General features: G+C 46.1%; 1 protein-coding gene across 1 annotated transcript; it reads right to left on the minus strand.

Annotated features, from left to right (window-relative positions):
• Positions 1–7,672: 7,672 nt before the first annotated feature.
• Positions 7,673–17,566, minus strand: LOC127906510 (basic proline-rich protein-like; the record flags this gene model as incomplete). Its single annotated transcript, XM_052458732.1, has 4 exons — positions 7,673–7,783; positions 9,044–9,357; positions 14,248–15,782; positions 17,535–17,566. Coding segments are annotated over 4 exons (1,992 nt in total), but the record flags the coding sequence as incomplete, so codon positions are not given.
• Between the last annotated feature and the right edge of the window lie 575 nt (positions 17,567–18,141).

Consider the following 18,141-nt stretch of genomic DNA (forward strand, 5'->3'; position numbering starts at 1 on the left):
TTCTTGTTTAGCATTTGTAAAAGTAGTGAGTATTGATTCTGAATAGGTCTGTATAGTCACCTATATGAATCTATGAATTAGTTGTTTGTTTTCTCCATCAATCAAACGCGTTGGAATGCATGATATTATTTTATGACAATATGCAGATTATCAACAAGGGATTAGGTGTTGTAATGTATTGACAGAAGTAAACTATTTACACGGGCGTGCTCTGTTATTATGCTATTCTATTATGATTGTCCAGGTGTGGTATGATGATTCATGGGTTGTACATCTTGTTCAACAGCAGAAACAATTCTTACAACTCTGAATCGGGTGAGGCTTTCAACATTTGTATCTGTTGAGGCGTCATGCACAGCCAGGTCGTTCAAGATTGACATCGAAGTCGGAATCTATGCATGTCCTGAGGACTTTGGGAAATGCTTTCAAAACCGGGCACTAGGGACAACAGTGAGCGCTATTACCATCATGTAGGCTTGTGTTTTGCTAGGGTGTTGTGGGGCGTAACCCCATGACTCTGGCTCAGACGATTGTATGTTGAATCCGAGTAATGGACACTGTTTTTTATATTTGGTTTTACACCTATCCCAAACCTTAACCCTTAATTTAACCACTCGGAATGAGTGCCTAAACTTAACCATTAAATTCAAAATTTGATGTTTGGAAAAATGGAATGATAGTGTAGCAGGAGCAACAAAAACACTTTGAAATTGGACTTTTGGAGAACATGGATGAAGTCTAATTTTGCAGTGAGACTGTGAGAACTTGTTGGTTATGCTCCCATCAACATAATTCTGCAGTGAGACTGTGCTCCCATCAACATAATTCTGCAGTGAGACTGTGAGAACTTGTTGGTTATGCTCCCATCAACATAATTCTGCAGTGAGACTGTGAGAACTTGTTGGTTATGCTCCCATCAACATAATTCTGCAGTGAGACTGTGAGAACTTGTTGGTTATGCTCCCATCAACATAATTCTGCAGTGAGACTGTGAGAACTTGTTGGTTATGCTCTCATCAACATAATTTTGCAGTGAGACTGTGAGAACTTGTTGGTTATGCTCTCATCAACATAATTCTGCAGTGAGACTGTGAGAACTTGTTGGTTATGCTCCCATCAACATAATTTTGCAGTGAGACTGTGAGAACTTGTTGGTTATGCTCCCATCAACATAATTCTGCAGTGAGACTGTGAGAACTTGTTGGTTATGCTCCCATCAACATAATTCTGCAGTGAGACTGTGAGAACTTGTTGGTTATGCTCCCATCAACATAATTTTGCAGTGAGACTGTGAGAACTTGTTGGTTATGCTCCCATCAACATAATTCTGCAGTGAGACTGTGAGAACTTGTTGGTTATGCTCCCATCAACATAATTCTGCAGTGAGACTGTGAGAACTTGTTGGTTATGCTCCCATCAACATAATTCTGCAGTGAGACTGTGAGAACTTGTTGGTTATGCTCCCATCAACATTTCTTGAAGATGCACTGATGCCCAAATGCAATATCTTTCAATGATACATTCGGTTTAAAATAAACCTTGTCTTTACAAAACAATTGTATACAACTGGGCAGGATGTCATAAGCCCCAAAAAAGTATTGGATGTGAGAGAGGAATTGGTTAACAGTCTACTCACTGGACCACATAATGGGAATAAAGCTCTAGAAACATTTTACAATGTGTCTCTAATACCAATGTCTTTCCAGTAAAGATGGTACAGCACAGCAAGCAAAATACTGCACATAAGCAAGTGTGGTAATGGAAGAACACACACACACACACACACACACACACACACACACACACACACACACACACACACACACACACACACACACACACACACACACACACACACACACACACACACACACACACACACACACACACACACACACACACACGCGCGCGCACACAGCACACGCACACGCACACACACACACACACACACACACACACACGCACACGCACACACACCATTTTCAAGGACTTTCTTCCTCCAGCTGCAGCCTCCCATCCAGGGCGGGTTGAGCAGCCGTCCCCTTTGTCCACGGTGGCCTTGGTCATATACAACACACAACCCAAGCTCTGCTCTGTCTGTGTGTGTCTGTGTTTGTCTGTGAGTGTCTGTCTGTGTCTGTGTGTGTGTGCAAGTGTGTCTTGTGTGTCTGTGTGTGTCTGTGAGTGTCTGTGTGTGTGTGTCTGTGTGACAAAGGAGATGATTGTGGACTACAGGAAAGGAGGACCGAGCACGCCCCCATTCTCATCGACTGGGCTGTAGTGGAGCAGGTTGAGAGCTTCAAGTTCTTTGCCGTCCACATCATTTTTTTTATTATTATATATTATATTATTATTATTATTATTATTATTATTATATTATTATTATTATCATCAACAAATTAACATGGTCCAAGCACACCAAGACAGTCGTGAAGAGGGCATGACAAAATCTACTCCCCCTCAGGAGACTGAAAAGATTTGGCATGGATCCTCAGATCCTCAAAAGGTTCTACAGCTGCACCATCGAGAGCATCCTGACAGGTTGCATAACTTCCTGGTATGGCAACTGCTCGGCCTCTGACAGCAAGGCACTACAGAGGGTAGTGCCTACAGCCCAGTACATCACTGGGGCCAAGCTTCCTGCCATTCAGGACCTCGAACCAGGCGGTGTCAGAGGAAGGCCCTAAAAATTGTCAAAGACTCCAGACACCCTAGTCATAGACTGTTCTCTCTGCCACTGCACGGCAAGCGGTACCAGAGCACCAAGTCTAGGTCTAAGAGGCTCCTAAACAGCTTCTACCCCAAGCCATAAGACTCCTGAACATCTAATCAAATGGCTATCCAGACTATTTGCATTGCCCCCCCCCCCCCTTTTACGCTGCTGCCACTCTCTGTTATTATCTATGCACTGTCACTTTAATAACTCCACCTACATGTACATATTGTCTCAGTTACCTCGACTAACCGGTGCCCCTGCACATTGACTCTGTACCAATACTCCCTGTATATAGCCTCACTATTGTTATTTTACTGCTGCTCTTTAGTTATTTGTTACTTGTATTTCTTTTACTTTTTAGGTATTTTTCTTAAAATTGGTTAAGGGTTTCTAAGTAAGCATTTACACATGTGACAAATACAATTTGATTCGATTTGATTTGATTTGTGTGTCTGTGTGTGCGTGTGTGTGTCAGTTTGTCTGTGTTTGTCTGTGTGTGTATGTCGGTCTGTGTGCGTGTGTGTGTCTGTGTGTCTGTCTGAGTCTGCTCTTCTCGGTTCTGTTGTGTTGTGGGAGCTGGAGGGAAAATGGCATCTCTTTCAGAAACACTCTGCTCCTCCTGACTTCTTTAACTTTCCTCTTTCAGCCCTCCTCCTGCAGCTCAGTACAAGCATTTACAGATGGTAAACAGAGAGAGAGAGAGAGAGAGAAGAGAGGAGGATGAGTGTTTAAACTGTTTATATTCACTGAACAAAAAACATAAAAGCAACATGCAACAATTTTAAAGATTTTACTGAGTTACAGTTCATAAGGAAATCAGTCAATTGAAATAAATAAATTAGGCCCTAATCTATGGGTTTCACATGACTGGGAATACAGATATGCATCTGTTGGTCACAGATACCTTAAAAAAAGGTAGGGGTGTGGATCAGAAAACCAGTCAGTATCTGGTGTGACCTCCATTTGCCCCATTCAGCACAACACATCTCCTTTGCATAGAGTTGATCAGGCTGTTGATTATGGCCTGTGGAATGTTGTTCCACTCCTCTTCAATGGCTGTGTGAAGTTGGTGCATATTGTCGGGAACTGGAACACACGTCTTACATGGTGATCCAGAGCAACCCAAACAAGCTCAATGGGTGACATGTCTGAGTATGCAGGCCATGGAAGAACTGAGACATGGTGTACAGATCCTTGTGACATGGGTCCGTGCATTATCATGCTGAAACATAAGGTGATGGCAGCGGATGAATGTCACGACAATGGGCCTCAGGATCTCGTCACGGTATCTCTCTGCATTGAACTTGACATTGATAAAATGCAATTGTTTTCATCGTCCGTAGCTTATGCCACCGCCAACATGGGGCACTCTGTTTACAACATCTGCCATCTACCTGGTACATTTGAAATTGGGATATATCCGTGAAAAGCACACTTCTCCAGTGTGCCAGTGGCCATCAAAGGTGAGCATTTGCACACTGAAATCAGTTACAACGCCGAACTGCAGTCATGTCAGGACCCTGGTCAGGATCAGGAGCACGCAGATGAGCTTCCCTGAGACGGTTTCTGACAGTTTGTGAAGAAATTCTTTGGTAGTGCAAAACCCACAGTTTCATCAGCTGTCCAGGTGGCTGGTCTCATACGATCTCGCAAGTGAAGAAGCCAGGTGTGGAAGTCCTGGGCTGGCGTGGTTATACATGTTCTGTGGTTGTGAGGCCGATTGGACGTACTGCCAAATTCTCTGAAACAACGTTGGAGGCAACCTATCGTAGAGAAATTCACTTTAGATTCTCTGGCAACCACTCTGGTGGACATTCCTGCAGTCAGCATGCCAATTTCATGCTCCGTCAAATCTTGAGACATCTGTGGCATTGTGTTGTGTGACAAAACTGCACATTTTAGTGACTTTTTATTGTCCCTAGCACAAGGTGGACCTGTGTAATGATCATGTTTCTCTAATCTCTTCTTGATATGCCACACCTGTCAGGTGGATGGATTATCTTGGCAAAGGAGAAATTCTCCCTAACAGGGATGTAAACAAATTTGTGCACAACATTTGAGAGAAATAAGCTTTTTGTGCATTTGGAACATTTCTGTGATCTTTACATAATATAATATAATAATAATTTACATGTTGCGTTTATATTTTTGTTCAGTGTTGTATAAAAATAAAAGAAAGTCCCACATCTTAATAACCAACGTTTCAGCAACACAGTGTTTTCTTCAGGATTTAGGTTTTTACTAAAATAGTTCAAATAAACAAAACATACAATCTGACCATGTCCTTGCAAGATATTTGAGTCATGAGACAAGAGGAAATTCTGTCTCAAATATTTATTGATAGCTACAACTGAGGTAGAATAGTAGAATGCATGTGTTGTTAAACTACTGTGGTTTAATGTCATTCACTGATCAAATCATCAAATGGAAAACCCTTTTTATTCACAGGGCCAAGCAGAGGTGAACGTAACCACATACATTTTCATTAAATATTCCTACCTTGCTGACTTGTCTATTGAGACTGTTGCAGATAAATAAACTTTTGATTCAAAATGTAGGCAATAGGGAGTGTAAGAAATAGGAGGGAGGAATGGAGATGGAGGTAGAGAAAGAAAGCGGGGGAGGGAGAGATGGAGATGGAGGTAGAGAAAGAAAGCAGGGGAGGGAGAGATGAAGATGGAGGTAGAGAGAGAAAGCGGGGGAGGGAGAGATGAAGATGGAGGTAGAGAGAGAAAGCGGGGGAGGGAGAGATGAAGATGGAGGTAGAGAGAGAAAGCGGGGGAGGGAGAGATGAAGATGGAGGTAGAGAGAGAAAGCAGGGGAGGGAGAGATGAAGATGGAGGTAGAGAGAGAAAGCGGGGGAGGGAGAGATGAAGATGGAGGTAGAGAGAGAAAGCAGGGGAGGGAGAGATGAAGATGGAGGTAGAGAGAGAAAGCGGGGGAGGGAGAGATGAAGATGGAGGTAGAGAGAGAAAGCAGGGGAGGGAGAGATGAAGATGGAGGTAGAGAGAGAAAGCGGGGGAGGGAGAGATGAAGATGGAGGTAGAGAGAGAAAGCGGGGGAGGGAGAGATGAAGATGGAGGTAGAGAGAGAAAGCAGGGGAGGGAGAGATGAAGATGGAGGTAGAGAGAGAAAGCGGGGGAGGGAGAGATGAAGATGGAGGTAGAGAGAGAAAGCAGGGGAGGGAGAGATGAAGATGGAGGTGGAGAGAGAAAGCGGGGGAGGGAGAGATGAAGATGGAGGTAGAGAGAGAAAGCAGGGGAGGGAGAGATGAAGATGGAGGTAGAGAGAGAAAGCGGGGGAGGGAGAGATGAAGATGGAGGTAGAGAGAGAAAGCGGGGGAGGGAGAGATGAAGATGGAGGTAGAGAGAGAATAACACTTGGAGGTGAAGGAAGGTCTGATTCAGACGTCTCTCTGTGTCCCGGGGGTCAATACTAAGCAGAGCACCTTCCCTCTCTCCATCCCTCCCCCTTCCTTCTGCTCCCTATATCTCACAGAGGGACAGCCTAGACACCTGAGGGGGAACACACCTCCCCTCCACCCCCAAAGGTCCTACACACGCTGTCACACACACCTAATACACACAGCCCCATACACGCACCCCACCATACACCCTCTCAGCATCCCTCCAGCCCCTGACCCCAGGCAGATTCCCTCTCTGGCAGGTATATGCATGCCCCCAAACCCCCCTCCCCATACACCCCACATCTCCCCTGCTCCCCTCCATCCCACCTCTCCAGCCCCCCAGGTCCCCTTTCCATCAGGGCGGCTCCCAGGGGAGAGGTTAGTGTGATTGATGTGTGATTGGTAGGCCTCCCTTAGGGCCTCCCTCTCCGTCACCTCTCCACCTCTCCCTCCACCTCTCCACGCTCTGAATTAAAAGGCTGTTTGTCACCTGCGAGTCCTCAGCTGCACAGACCAGGCCTGCAATTTCACAGCACTCAGAGAGAGAGAGCGAGAGAGAGGCCATTACTGGGGAGGCTGTCAGGGGAGCCATCACTGCCCGGACACGCCTGGGGGGCTGTCTCTCTCTCTCTCTCTCTCTCTCTCTCTCTCTCTCTCTCTCTCTCTCTCTCTCTCTCTCTCTCTCTCTCTCTCTCTCTCTCTCTCTCTCTCTCTCTCTCTCTCTCTCTTTCTCTCTCACTAAATTCAATTTCAATTCAATTCTCTCTCTCTGTCTCTCTCTCACTGTCTTTGTTTCTCTCTCTCTCTACCTTCCCTTTCCTTCCATTCCCTTACCTCTCGTTCTTCATTCCTTCACTATCTCTCCCTCACTGAGCCTTGTTTTGAATTGCTGAACCCACCACTGGAGCTCTGCAGGGAGGGAGAGAGAGATAAATAAAAAGAGAGAGAATGAGAGAGTAGATAGACTGTCAAACATTATGTACACAAAACATAAACATGCTATCTCTGTAGATATGGACAGCATTGAAAAAAACATATAAACACACCCACCCACCATAAAAAACAAAACATGCTTTTCTTAACATATTTACACACAAATACTGTATAGGACAACAGACTTGCCATCTTCATAAACCTACACACAAATGTAGAATACAACAGGTGCAAACCTTACCGTGAAATGCTTACTTACAAGCCCTTAATAGAGATAAGAAAACATTAACTAAACAAACAAAAGTAAAAAATAAATAAGTAACACAATAAAAGTACATAACATTAACGAGGCTATATACAGGGGGTACTGGTACCAAGTACCCCCTGTATATAATTTGTACATGTAGGTAAGGGTAAAGTGACTATGCATAGATAATAAACAGCAAGTAGCAGCAGTGTAAAAACAAAGGGGGTGTCAATGTAAATAGTCCAGGTGGCCTTTGGATTAATTGTTCAGCAGTCTTATGGCTTGGGGGTAGAATCTGTTATTAAGGAGCCTTTTGGACCTAGACTTGGTGCTCCGGTACCGCTTGCTGTGCAGTAACAGAGAGAACAGTCTATGACCCTCTGTAGCGCTTATGGTCAGATGTTGAGCAGTTGCCATACCAGGCGGAGATGCAACAGGTCAGAATGCTCTCGATGGTGCAGCTGTAGAATTTTCTGAGGATCTAGGGACCCATGCCAAATATTTTCAGTCTCCTGAGGGGGAAAAGGTGTTGTCGTGCCCTCTTCACGACTGTCTTGGTGTGTTTGGACCATGACAGTTCTTTGGTGATTTGGACACCAAGGAACTTGAAACTCTCGACCCACACTGCCAGGTCTCTGACCTCCTTCCCATAGGCTGTCTCATCGTTGTCGGTGATCAGGCTTAACACTGTTGTGTCGTCAGCAAACTTAATGATGGTGTTGGAGTCGTGCTTGGCCACGCAGTTGTGGGTGAACAGGGAGTACAGGAGGGGACTAAGCACGCACCCCTGTGGGGCCCCAGTGTTGAGGATCAGCGTGACAGATGTGTTGTTGCCTACCCTTACCACCTGGGGGGCGGCACATCAGGAAGTCCAGGATCCAGTTGCAGAGGGAGGTGTTTAGTCCCAGGGTCCTTAGCTGGGTCCTTAGCTTAGTGATGAGCTTTGTGGGCACTATGGTGTTGAATGCTGAGCTGTAGTCAATGAACAGCATTCTCACATAGGTGTTCCTTTTGTCCAGGTGGGAAAGGGCAGTGTGGAGGCGATTGAGATTGTGTCATCTGTTGATCTGTTGGGGCGGTATGTGAGTTGGAGTAGGTCTAGGGTTTCCGGGATGATGGTGTTAATGTGAGCCATGACCAGCTTTTCAAAGCACTTCATGGCTACCGATGTGAGTGCTACGGGGCTGTAGTCATTTAGGCAGGTTACCTTCTCGTTCTTGGGCAGAGGGACTATGGTGGTCTGCTTGGAACTTGTAGGTATTACAGACTTGTCAGGGAGAGGTTGAAACACTTGCTAGTTGGTGCTCTAACATGCTCTAACTACACGTCCTGGTAATCCATCAGCCCCGTTGCCTTGTGAATGTTGACCTGTTTAAAGGTTTGCTCACTTCTGCTACGGAGAGCGTGATCACACAGTCGTCCAAAACAGCTGGTGCTCTCATGCATGCTTCAGTGTTGCTTAACTCTGTCACGCCTGCTTCCGCTCGCCCTCCCCCTATTTGGCGCTCGAGGGCACCAGGATACCCTTCATTACACACACCTGTCACCATCATTATGCGCATCAGCGCTCATTGGACTTACCTGGACTCCTTCACGTTTTCATTGCCTTCCCTATGCCTTCCCTATGTCTGTCTGTTTCCTCTGTTTCATCCCCAGCATTATAGTAATTTCCGTTTCCCCTGTCCAGACGCTGCCCGTATTCTGTTCCTGTCCGTGGTTATTAAATGTTCACTCCCTGTACCTGCTTCTCGTCACCAGCGTCGATCCTTACAGCCTCGAAGCAAGCATAAAAGGCATTTAGCTCATCTGGTGGGCTTGCGTTACTGGGCAGTTCGTGGCTGTGTTTCCCTTTCTTGTCCGTAATAGTTTTCAAGCCCGGCCACATCCAACAAGCGTCAGAGCCTGTGTGGTAGGATTCAAGCTTAGTCCAGAATTGACGCTTTGCATGTTTGATGGTCTGTTTGAGGGCATAGCGGGATTTCCTATCATTGTCCGGATTAGTGTCCCGCTCCTTGAAAGCGGCAGCTTTAGCATTTAGCTTGGTGTGGATTTGACCTGTAATCCAAGACTTCTTGTTGAGATTTGTACGCACGCTCACTGTGGCGACGATGTCGTCGATTAACTTATTAATGAGGCTGGTGACTGAGGTCGTATACTCCTCAATGCCATTGGATGAATCATAGAACATATTCCAGTCTGTGAGTAGAATTCTGATCATTTCCATATTGAGCGAGTCACTGGTACTTCTTGCTTTAGATGTTGCTTGTAAGCAGGAATCAGGAGGATAGAATTATGGTCAGATTTTCCAAATGGAGGGTGAGGGAGAGCTTTGTATGCGTCTCTGAGTGTGGAGTAAAGGTAGTGTTGAGTTTTTTGTCTCTGGTTGCAAATGTGACATGCTGGTACAAATGAGGTAAAACAGATTTAAGTTTGCCTGCATTAAAGTCCCCGGCCACTCGGAGCGCCGCTTCTGGATGAGCATTTTCTTGTTTTCTTACAGCTCGTTGAGAGCGGTCTTAGTGCCAGCATCGGTTTGTGGTGGTAAATAAACGGCTACGAATAATATAGATGAGAACTCTCTTGGTAGATAGTGTGGTCTACAGCTTATCATGAGGTACTCTACCTCAGGCGTGAAATATCTTGAGAATTCTTTAATGTATCCTCACAAGGCACCCCGACCTTCTCCCTCTGTATCTCTGCCTTTTCCTCACGAGAAATAATGGGCATTTGAGCCTAGAAAGCAGTATATCCTTCGCGTCGGACTCATTAAAGAAGGAACTCATTAAAGAAGGAACTTTATTTACAAAATAAGTTACAAACAATGTGAAAAAACATACAAAATAGCACAGTTGGTTAGGAGCTCGTAAAATGTCAGCCATCCCCTCCGGCGCCATTATTTGAATACACTCACTCTCTCCATTGATGTACACGCAAATCCTGCCAGGTTAAAAGATACAATGTGAAATTGTGTATACACTCCACTGTCTCTATGTAACACATCCCCTGCTATGTATTGTGTCTATAGTGTTTCACAATGTCCTGCATTTTCATGTTTTATATTATGCTGCAAAGTGAATTGGCCTTTGGGGACAATAAAGATATATTGAATAAAAATGTAAACAACATACAGTCGTGGCTAAAAGTTTTGAGAATGACACAAATATTAGTTTTCACAAAGTTTGCTGCTTCAGTGTCTTTAGGTATTTTTGTCAGATGTTACTATGGAATACTTAAGTATAATTACAAGCATTTCATAAGTGTCAAAGGCTTTTATTGACAATTACATGAAGTTGATGCAAAGAGTCAATATTTGCAGTGTTGACCCTTCTTTTTCAAGACCTCTGCAATCAGCCCTGGCATGCTGTCATTTAACTTCTGGGCCACATCCTGACTGATGGCAGCCCATTCTTTCATAATCAATGCTTGGAGTTTGTCAGAATTTGTGGGTTTTTGTTTGTCCACCCGCCTCTTGAGGATTGACCACAAGTTCTCAATGGGATTAAGGTCTGGGGAGTTTCCTGGCCATGGACCCAAAATATCGATGTTTTGTTCCCCGAGCCACTTAGTTATCACTTTTGCCTTATGGCAAGGTGCTCTATCATGCTGGAAAAGGCATTGTTCGTCACCAAACTGTTCTTGGATGGTTGGGAGAAGTTGCTCTCGGTGGATGTGTTGGTACCTTTCTTTATTCATGGCTGTGTTCTTAGGCAAAATTGTGAGTGAGCCCATTCCATTGGCTGAGAAGCAACCCCACACATGAATGGTCTCAGGATGCTTTACTGTTGGCATGACACAGGACTGATGGTAGCGCTCACCTTGTCTTCTCCGGACAAGCTTTTTTCCGGATGCCACAAACAATCGGAAAGGGGATTCATCAGAGAAAATGACTTTACCCCAGTCCTCAGCAGTCCATTCCAATTACCTTTTGCAGAATATCAGTCTGTCCCTGATGATTTTCCTGGAGAGAAGTGGCTTCTTTGCTGCCCTTCTTGACACCAGACTCCAAAAGTCTTCACCTCACTGTGCGAGCAGATGCACATGGCCTGCTGCCATTCCCGAACAAGCTCTGTACTGGTGGTGCCCCGATCCCACAGCTGAATCAACTTTAGGAGACGGTCCTAGCGCTTGCTGGACTTTCTTGGGCGCCCTGAAGCCTTCTTCACAACAATTGAACCGCTCTCCTTGAAGTTCTTGATGATCCAATAAATGGTTGATTTAGGTGCAATCTTACTGGCAGCAATATCCTTGCCTGTGAAGCCCTTTTGTGCAAAGCAATGATGATGGCACGTGTTTCCTTGCAGGTAACTATGGTTAACAGAGGAAGAACAATGATTCCAAGCACCACCCTCCTTTTGAAACTTCCAGTTTGTTATTCGAACTCAATCAGCATGACAGAGTGATCTCCAGCCTTGTCCTCGTCAACACTCACACCTGTGTTAACGAGAGAGTCACTGACATGATGTCAGCTGGTCCTTTGTGGCAGGGCTGAAATGCAGTGGATAGCAAAGAGGGACTTTCATCTGATCACTCTTCATAACATTCTGGAGTATATGCAAATTGTCATCATACAAACTGAGGTAGCAGACTTTGTGAAAATTAATATTTTTGTCATTCTCAAAACTTTTGGCCACGACTGTAGATAAAATATATCTATATAAATAAGAGAGCACATTATGTTACCTGCTGAAATAGGCTGTCTGAAATACCAAGTAGACAAAAGGATAATGTAGTATAGGCTATTCTAAAGCTTGAATGAAAGTCTGAAAAACTTGCTTTCCAAATTCGTTATTTGGCCGTAGTTAGTTCCAGCCTTCATGAAAATAACAGAGAGGAAAATAACACCGAGGCCTACACAGTGTGTATGGCCCCTATTAACGCCTTTACGGACAATGTTTCAATCCACAAGGATCTTCTTCAGATCAAATGGACTGAGTGTGTTCCAGCCTTGATCAGAACTTTTATCACGACACACCACAGCTTTGTCTTTTTTCTACTTTAGGAGTCTCGAGTTAGTCGGGAGCATAAACAGTGAGTGGGCCTTTCTGTTCTTTTAGATTTGTATTTACATTTTTCATGAAAAAGGCAGAAATTAGAAGGCCCAATTTGTGTGGACATTGGACATGCAAAAAGTCAAGCTTTTTACCAGATACTGTAGTTGATAAACAACCCACATATGAACACACTCTCTGGAGATATTTGCACAAGTCTAAATAAATGTATGCGTCCATAATTTGAAGGCATTGGGACAAACGAATGATGTCTCGTCAGGGGGTGGATCAGGGCAAACACACACGCATGGGGGAATCTCATCACGCTGATACACACACATAAGAACACACATTGATTTTCACACACACACACACACACACACACACACACACACACACACACACACACACACACACACACACACACACACACACACACACACACACACACACACACACACACACACACACACACACACACACACACACACACGCATTGACATGAATAAAGGTACAGGCACACAGGAAGTCAGATCACCACCATGACGATCACATACCAAATCAAATCAAATGTTATTGGATGTGTACACAGATTTACAGATGTTATCTTAGGTACGGGGAAATGCTTGTGTTTCTAGCACCAACAGTGCAGTATTATCTAGTATTATTATACAATAACAATACACATATAATCCCCCCCCAAAAATAAAATAAATATCATAACGAATAATATCCAGAGTATAAATATATAGAGTACATATAAATATATACAGCATCTCTCTCTCTCTCTCTCTCTCTCTCTCTCTCTCTGTCTCTCTCTCTCTCTCTCTCTCTCTCTCACTGTCTCTCTCTCTCTCTCTCTCTCTCTCTCTCTCTCTCTCTCTCTCTCTCTCTCTCTCTCTCTCTCTCTCTCTCTCTCTCTCTCTCTCTCTCTCACTGTCTCTCTCACTGTCTCTGTCTCTCTCTGTCTCTCTCACTGTCTCTCTCTCTCTCATGTCTCTCTCTCTCTCTCTTATATATATATATATATATGTGGTATATGGCCAGAATACCACGGCTAAGGGCTGTTCTTAGGCACAACGCACAGCCCTTAGACGTGGTATATTGGCCGTATATCACAAACTCCAGAAGTGCCTTATTGCTATTATTAACTGGTTACCGGCGTAATTAGCGCAGTAAAAATGACATTTTTGTCATATCCGTGGTATACGGTCTGATATATCACGGCTGTCAGCAAAATCCAGTCTCAACGCCAAAGCGAAGAGGCGACTCCGGGATGCTGGCCTTCTTGCTCAGTTCTGCATCGGGGCCTCACACTACTCTTTCTATTCTGGTTAGAGCCAGTTTGCGCTGTTATGTGAAGGGAGTAGTACACAGCGTTGTACAAGACCTTCAGTTTCTTGGCAATTTCTCACATGGAATAGCCTTCATTTCTCAAAACAAGTGTTGGGCCAGTAACTGAAAGGTTGCTATTTCAAATCCCTGAGCTGACAAGGTAAAAATCTGTTGTTCTGAACAAGGCAGTTAACCCACTGTTCCTAGGCCATCATTGTAAATAAGAATTTGTTCTTAACTGACTTGTCTAGTTAAAAAAACAATTAACAGTGATAAGTTCAGGGCAGGGTACTATTTAACAGTCTGATGGCCTTGAGATAGAAGCTGTTCTTTATCTGTATCCCCTACAGGTGTACAAACTTGTCTGCCACACCTCTCTGTATGTAACCAAGTTGTTATTGTGAAAGATCACTTGTTCTCAAAAACGTACCTGGGTAAATAAAAATACAATCCTTTATCTTCTCCACCTCTGTAATACCTGCTGTGAGATGAAATTAGAAGAAAATAAAAAGAAAGGGTGGATGAGATGGAGGTGGAGGTAGAAATGGAGATGGAGATGTAGGTGGAGGTGGAAGAGGAGGTGGAGATGGAGGTAGAGATGGAGGTGGAGGTGAAGATGGACATGGAGATGGAGGTAGAAATGGAGGTGGAAGTGGAGATGGAGGTGGATGTGGAGATGGAGGTGGAGATGGAGATGGAGGTGGAGGTGGAGATTTAGGTGGAGGTGGAAGAGGAGGTGGAGATGGAGGTAGAGATGGAGGTGGAGGTGAAGATGGACATGGAGATGGAGGTAGAAATGGAGGTGGAAGTGGAGATGGAGGTGGAGGTGGAGGTGGAGATTTAGGTGGAGGTGGACGTGGAGATGTAGGTGGAGGTGGAGGTAGAGATGGAGGTGGAGATGGAGGTGGGGATGGACATGGAGATGTAGGTGGAGGTGGAGAGGGAGGTGGAGATGGAGGTAGAAATGGAGGTGGAGGTGGAGATGGAGATGGAGGTGGAGGTGGAGATGGACGTGGAGATGGAGGTGGAGGTGGAGATGGAGATGGAGGTGGAGGTGGAGATGGACGTGGAGATGGAGGTGGAGGTGGAGATGGAGATGGAGGTGGATATGGAGATGGAGGTGGAGGTGGAGGTGGAGGTGGAGGTGGAGATGGACGTGGAGATGGAGGTGGAGGTGGAGGTGGAGATGGAGGTGGAGGTGGAGATGGACATGGAGATGGAGGTGGAGATGGAGATGGAGGTAGAGATGGAGGTGGAGATGGAGGTAGAGCTGGAGGTGGATGTGGAGATGGAGGTGGATGTGGAGATGGAGGTGGAGATGGAGATGGAGGTGGAGGTGGAGGTGGAGGTGGACGTGGAGATTTAGGTGGAGGTGGACGTGGAGATGTAGGTGGAGGTGGAGGTGGAGATGGACGTTTAGATGGAGGTGGCGATGGACATGGAGATGTAGGTGGAGGTGGAGGTGGAGAGGGAGATGGAGGTGGAGGTGGAGGTGGAGATGGAGATGGAGGTGGAGATGGATATGGAGATGGAGGTGGAGGTGGAGGTGGAGGTGGAGATGGACGTGGAGATGGAGGTGGAGGTGGAGATGGAGATGGAGGTGGAGGTGGAGATGGACGTGGAGATGGAGGTGGAGGTGGAGATGGAGATGGAGGTGGATATGGAGATGGAGGTGGAGGTGGAGGTGGAGGTGGAGATGGAGGTGGAGGTGGAGATGGAGGTGGAGGTGGAGGTGGAGGTGGAGATGGACATGGAGATGGAGGTGGAGATGGAGATGGAGGTAGAGATGGAGGTGGAGATGGAGGTAGAGCTGGAGGTGGATGTGGAGATGGAGGTGGATGTGGAGATGGAGGTGGAGATGGAGATGGAGGTGGAGGTGGAGGTGGACGTGTAGATTTAGGTGGAGGTGGACGTGGAGATGTAGGTGGAGGTGGAGGTGGAGATGGACGTTTAGATGGAGGTGGCGATGGACATGGAGATGTAGGTGGAGGTGGAGGTGGAGATGGAGATGGAGGTGGAGGTGGAGATGGAGATGGAGGTGGAGATGGAGATGGAGATGGAGGTGGAGGTGGAGGTGGAGATGGACGTGGAGATGGAGGTGGAGATGGACGTGGAGATGGAGGTGGAGATGGAGATGGAGATGGAGGTGGAGGAGATCTTCTGTTGAATCTGACAATTAATCTTAATGGTTGTACAGTCGTCTCAAATAAAACTGTGAAGGACCTCGGCGTTACTCTGGACCCTGATCTCTCTTTTGAAGAACATATCAAGACCATTTCGAGGACAGCTTTTTTCCATCTACGTAACATTGCAAAAATCAGAAACTTTCTGTCCAAAAATGATGCAGAAAAATTAATCCATGCTTTTGTCACTTCTAGGTTAGACTACTGCAATGCTCTATTTTCCGGCTACCCGGATAAAGCACTAAATAAACTTCAGTTAGTGCTAAATATGGCTGCTAGAATCCTGACTAGAACCAAAAAATTTGATCATATTACTCCAGTGCTAGCCTCTCTACACTGGCTTCCTGTCAAAGCAAGGGCTGATTTCAAGGTTTTACTGCTAACCTACAAAGCATTACATGGGCTTGCTCCTACCTACCTCTCTGATTTGGTCCTGCCGTACATACCTACACGTACGCTACGGTCACAAGACGCAGGCCTCCTAATTGTCCCTAGAATTTCTAAGCAAACAGCTGGAGGCAGGGCTTTCTCCTATAGAGCTCCATTTTTATGGAACGGTCTGCCTACCCATGTCAGAGACGCAAACTCGGTCTCAACCTTTAAGTCTTTACTGAAGACTCATCTCTTCAGTGGGTCATATGATTGAGTGTAGTCTGGCCCAGGAGTGGGAAGGTGAACGGAAAGGCTCTGGAGCAACGAACCGCCCTTGCTGTCTCTGCCTGGCCGGTTCCCCTCTTTCCACTGGGATTCTCTGCCTCTAACCCTGTTACGGGGCTGAGTCACTGGCTTGCTGGGGCTCTCTCGTGCCGTCCCTGGGGGGGTGCGTCACCTGGGTGGGTTGATTCACTGTTGTGGTCGGCCTGTCTGGGTTGCCCCCCTTGGGTTGTACCGTGGCGGAGATCTTTGTGGGCTATACTCGGCCTTGTCTCAGGATGGTAAGTTGGTGGTTGAAGATATCCCTCTAGTGGTGTGGGGGATGTGCTTTGGCAAAGTGGGTGGGGTTATATCCTTCCTGTTTGGCCCTGTCCGGGGTGTCCTCGGATGGGGCCACAGTGTCTCCTGACCCCTCCTGTCTCAGCCTCCAGTATTTATGCTGCAGTAGTTTATGTGTCGGGGGCTAGGGTCAGTTTGTTATATCTGGAGTACTTCTCCTGTCCTATTCGGTGTCCTGTGTGAATCTAAGTGTGCGTTCTCTAATTCTCTCCTTCTCTCTTTCTTTCTCTCTCTCGGAGGACCTGAGCCCTAGGACCATGTCCCAGGACTACCTGACATGAGGACTCCTTGCTGTCCCCAGTCCACCTGGCCATGCTCCTGCTCCAGTTTCAACTGACCTGAGCCCTAGGACCGTGCCCCAGGACTACCTGACATGAAGGCTCCTTGCTGTCCCCAGTCCACCTGACTGTGCTGCTGCTCCAGTTTCAACTGTTCTGCCTTATTATTATTCGACCATGCTGGTCATTTATGAACATTTGAACATCTTGGTCATGTTCTGTTATAATCTCTACCCGGCACAGCCAGAAGAGGACTGGCCACCCCACATAGCCCGGTTCCTCTCTAGGTTTCTTCCTAGGTTTTGGCCTTTCTAGGGAGTTTTTCCTAGCCACCGTGCTTTTACACCTGCATTGTTTGCTGTTTGGGGTTTTAGGCTGGGTTTCTGTACAGCACTTTGAGATATCAGCTGATGTACGAAGGGCTATATAAATAAATTTGATTTGATTTGATTTGCGGTGGAGGTGGAGCTGGAGGTGGAGGTGGAGATGGACGTGGACGTGGAGATGGATGTGGAGATGGAGATGGAGGTGGAGATGGTCGTGGAGATGGAGGTGGAGATGAAGGTGGATGTGGAGATTAAGGTAGAAATGGAGGTGGAGATGGAGGTGGAGATAAAGATGAAGGTGGAAATGAAGGTGGAGATGGAGTTGGAGGTGAAGCTGGAGGTAGAGATGGAGGTGGAGATGGAGGTAGAGATGGAGGTGGAGATGGAGGTAGAGCTGGAGGTGGATGTGGAGATGGAGGTAGAAATGGAGGTGGAGATGGACGTGGATGTGGAGAAGGAGGTATAAATGAGGTTGAGATAGAGGTGGAGATGAGGTGGAGATTAAGGTGGAGATGAGGTGGAGGTGGGTGGGGGGTGGAGTTAGCGATAGAGGTGGAGATGAGGTGGAGATGGAGTTAGAGATAGAGGTGGAGATAGAGGAGGAGATAAAGGTGGGAATAGAGGTGGGAATAGAGGTGGAGATAGAGGTGGAGATGAAGGTAGAAATGGAGGTGGAAATGGAGGTGGAGATGGAGGTGGAGATGGAGGTAAAGATGGAGGTGGAGATGGAGGTGGA

This window comes from Oncorhynchus keta, chromosome 12 (assembly GCF_023373465.1).
Source record: "Oncorhynchus keta strain PuntledgeMale-10-30-2019 chromosome 12, Oket_V2, whole genome shotgun sequence".
Classification (NCBI taxonomy): domain Eukaryota; kingdom Metazoa; phylum Chordata; class Actinopteri; order Salmoniformes; family Salmonidae; genus Oncorhynchus; species Oncorhynchus keta.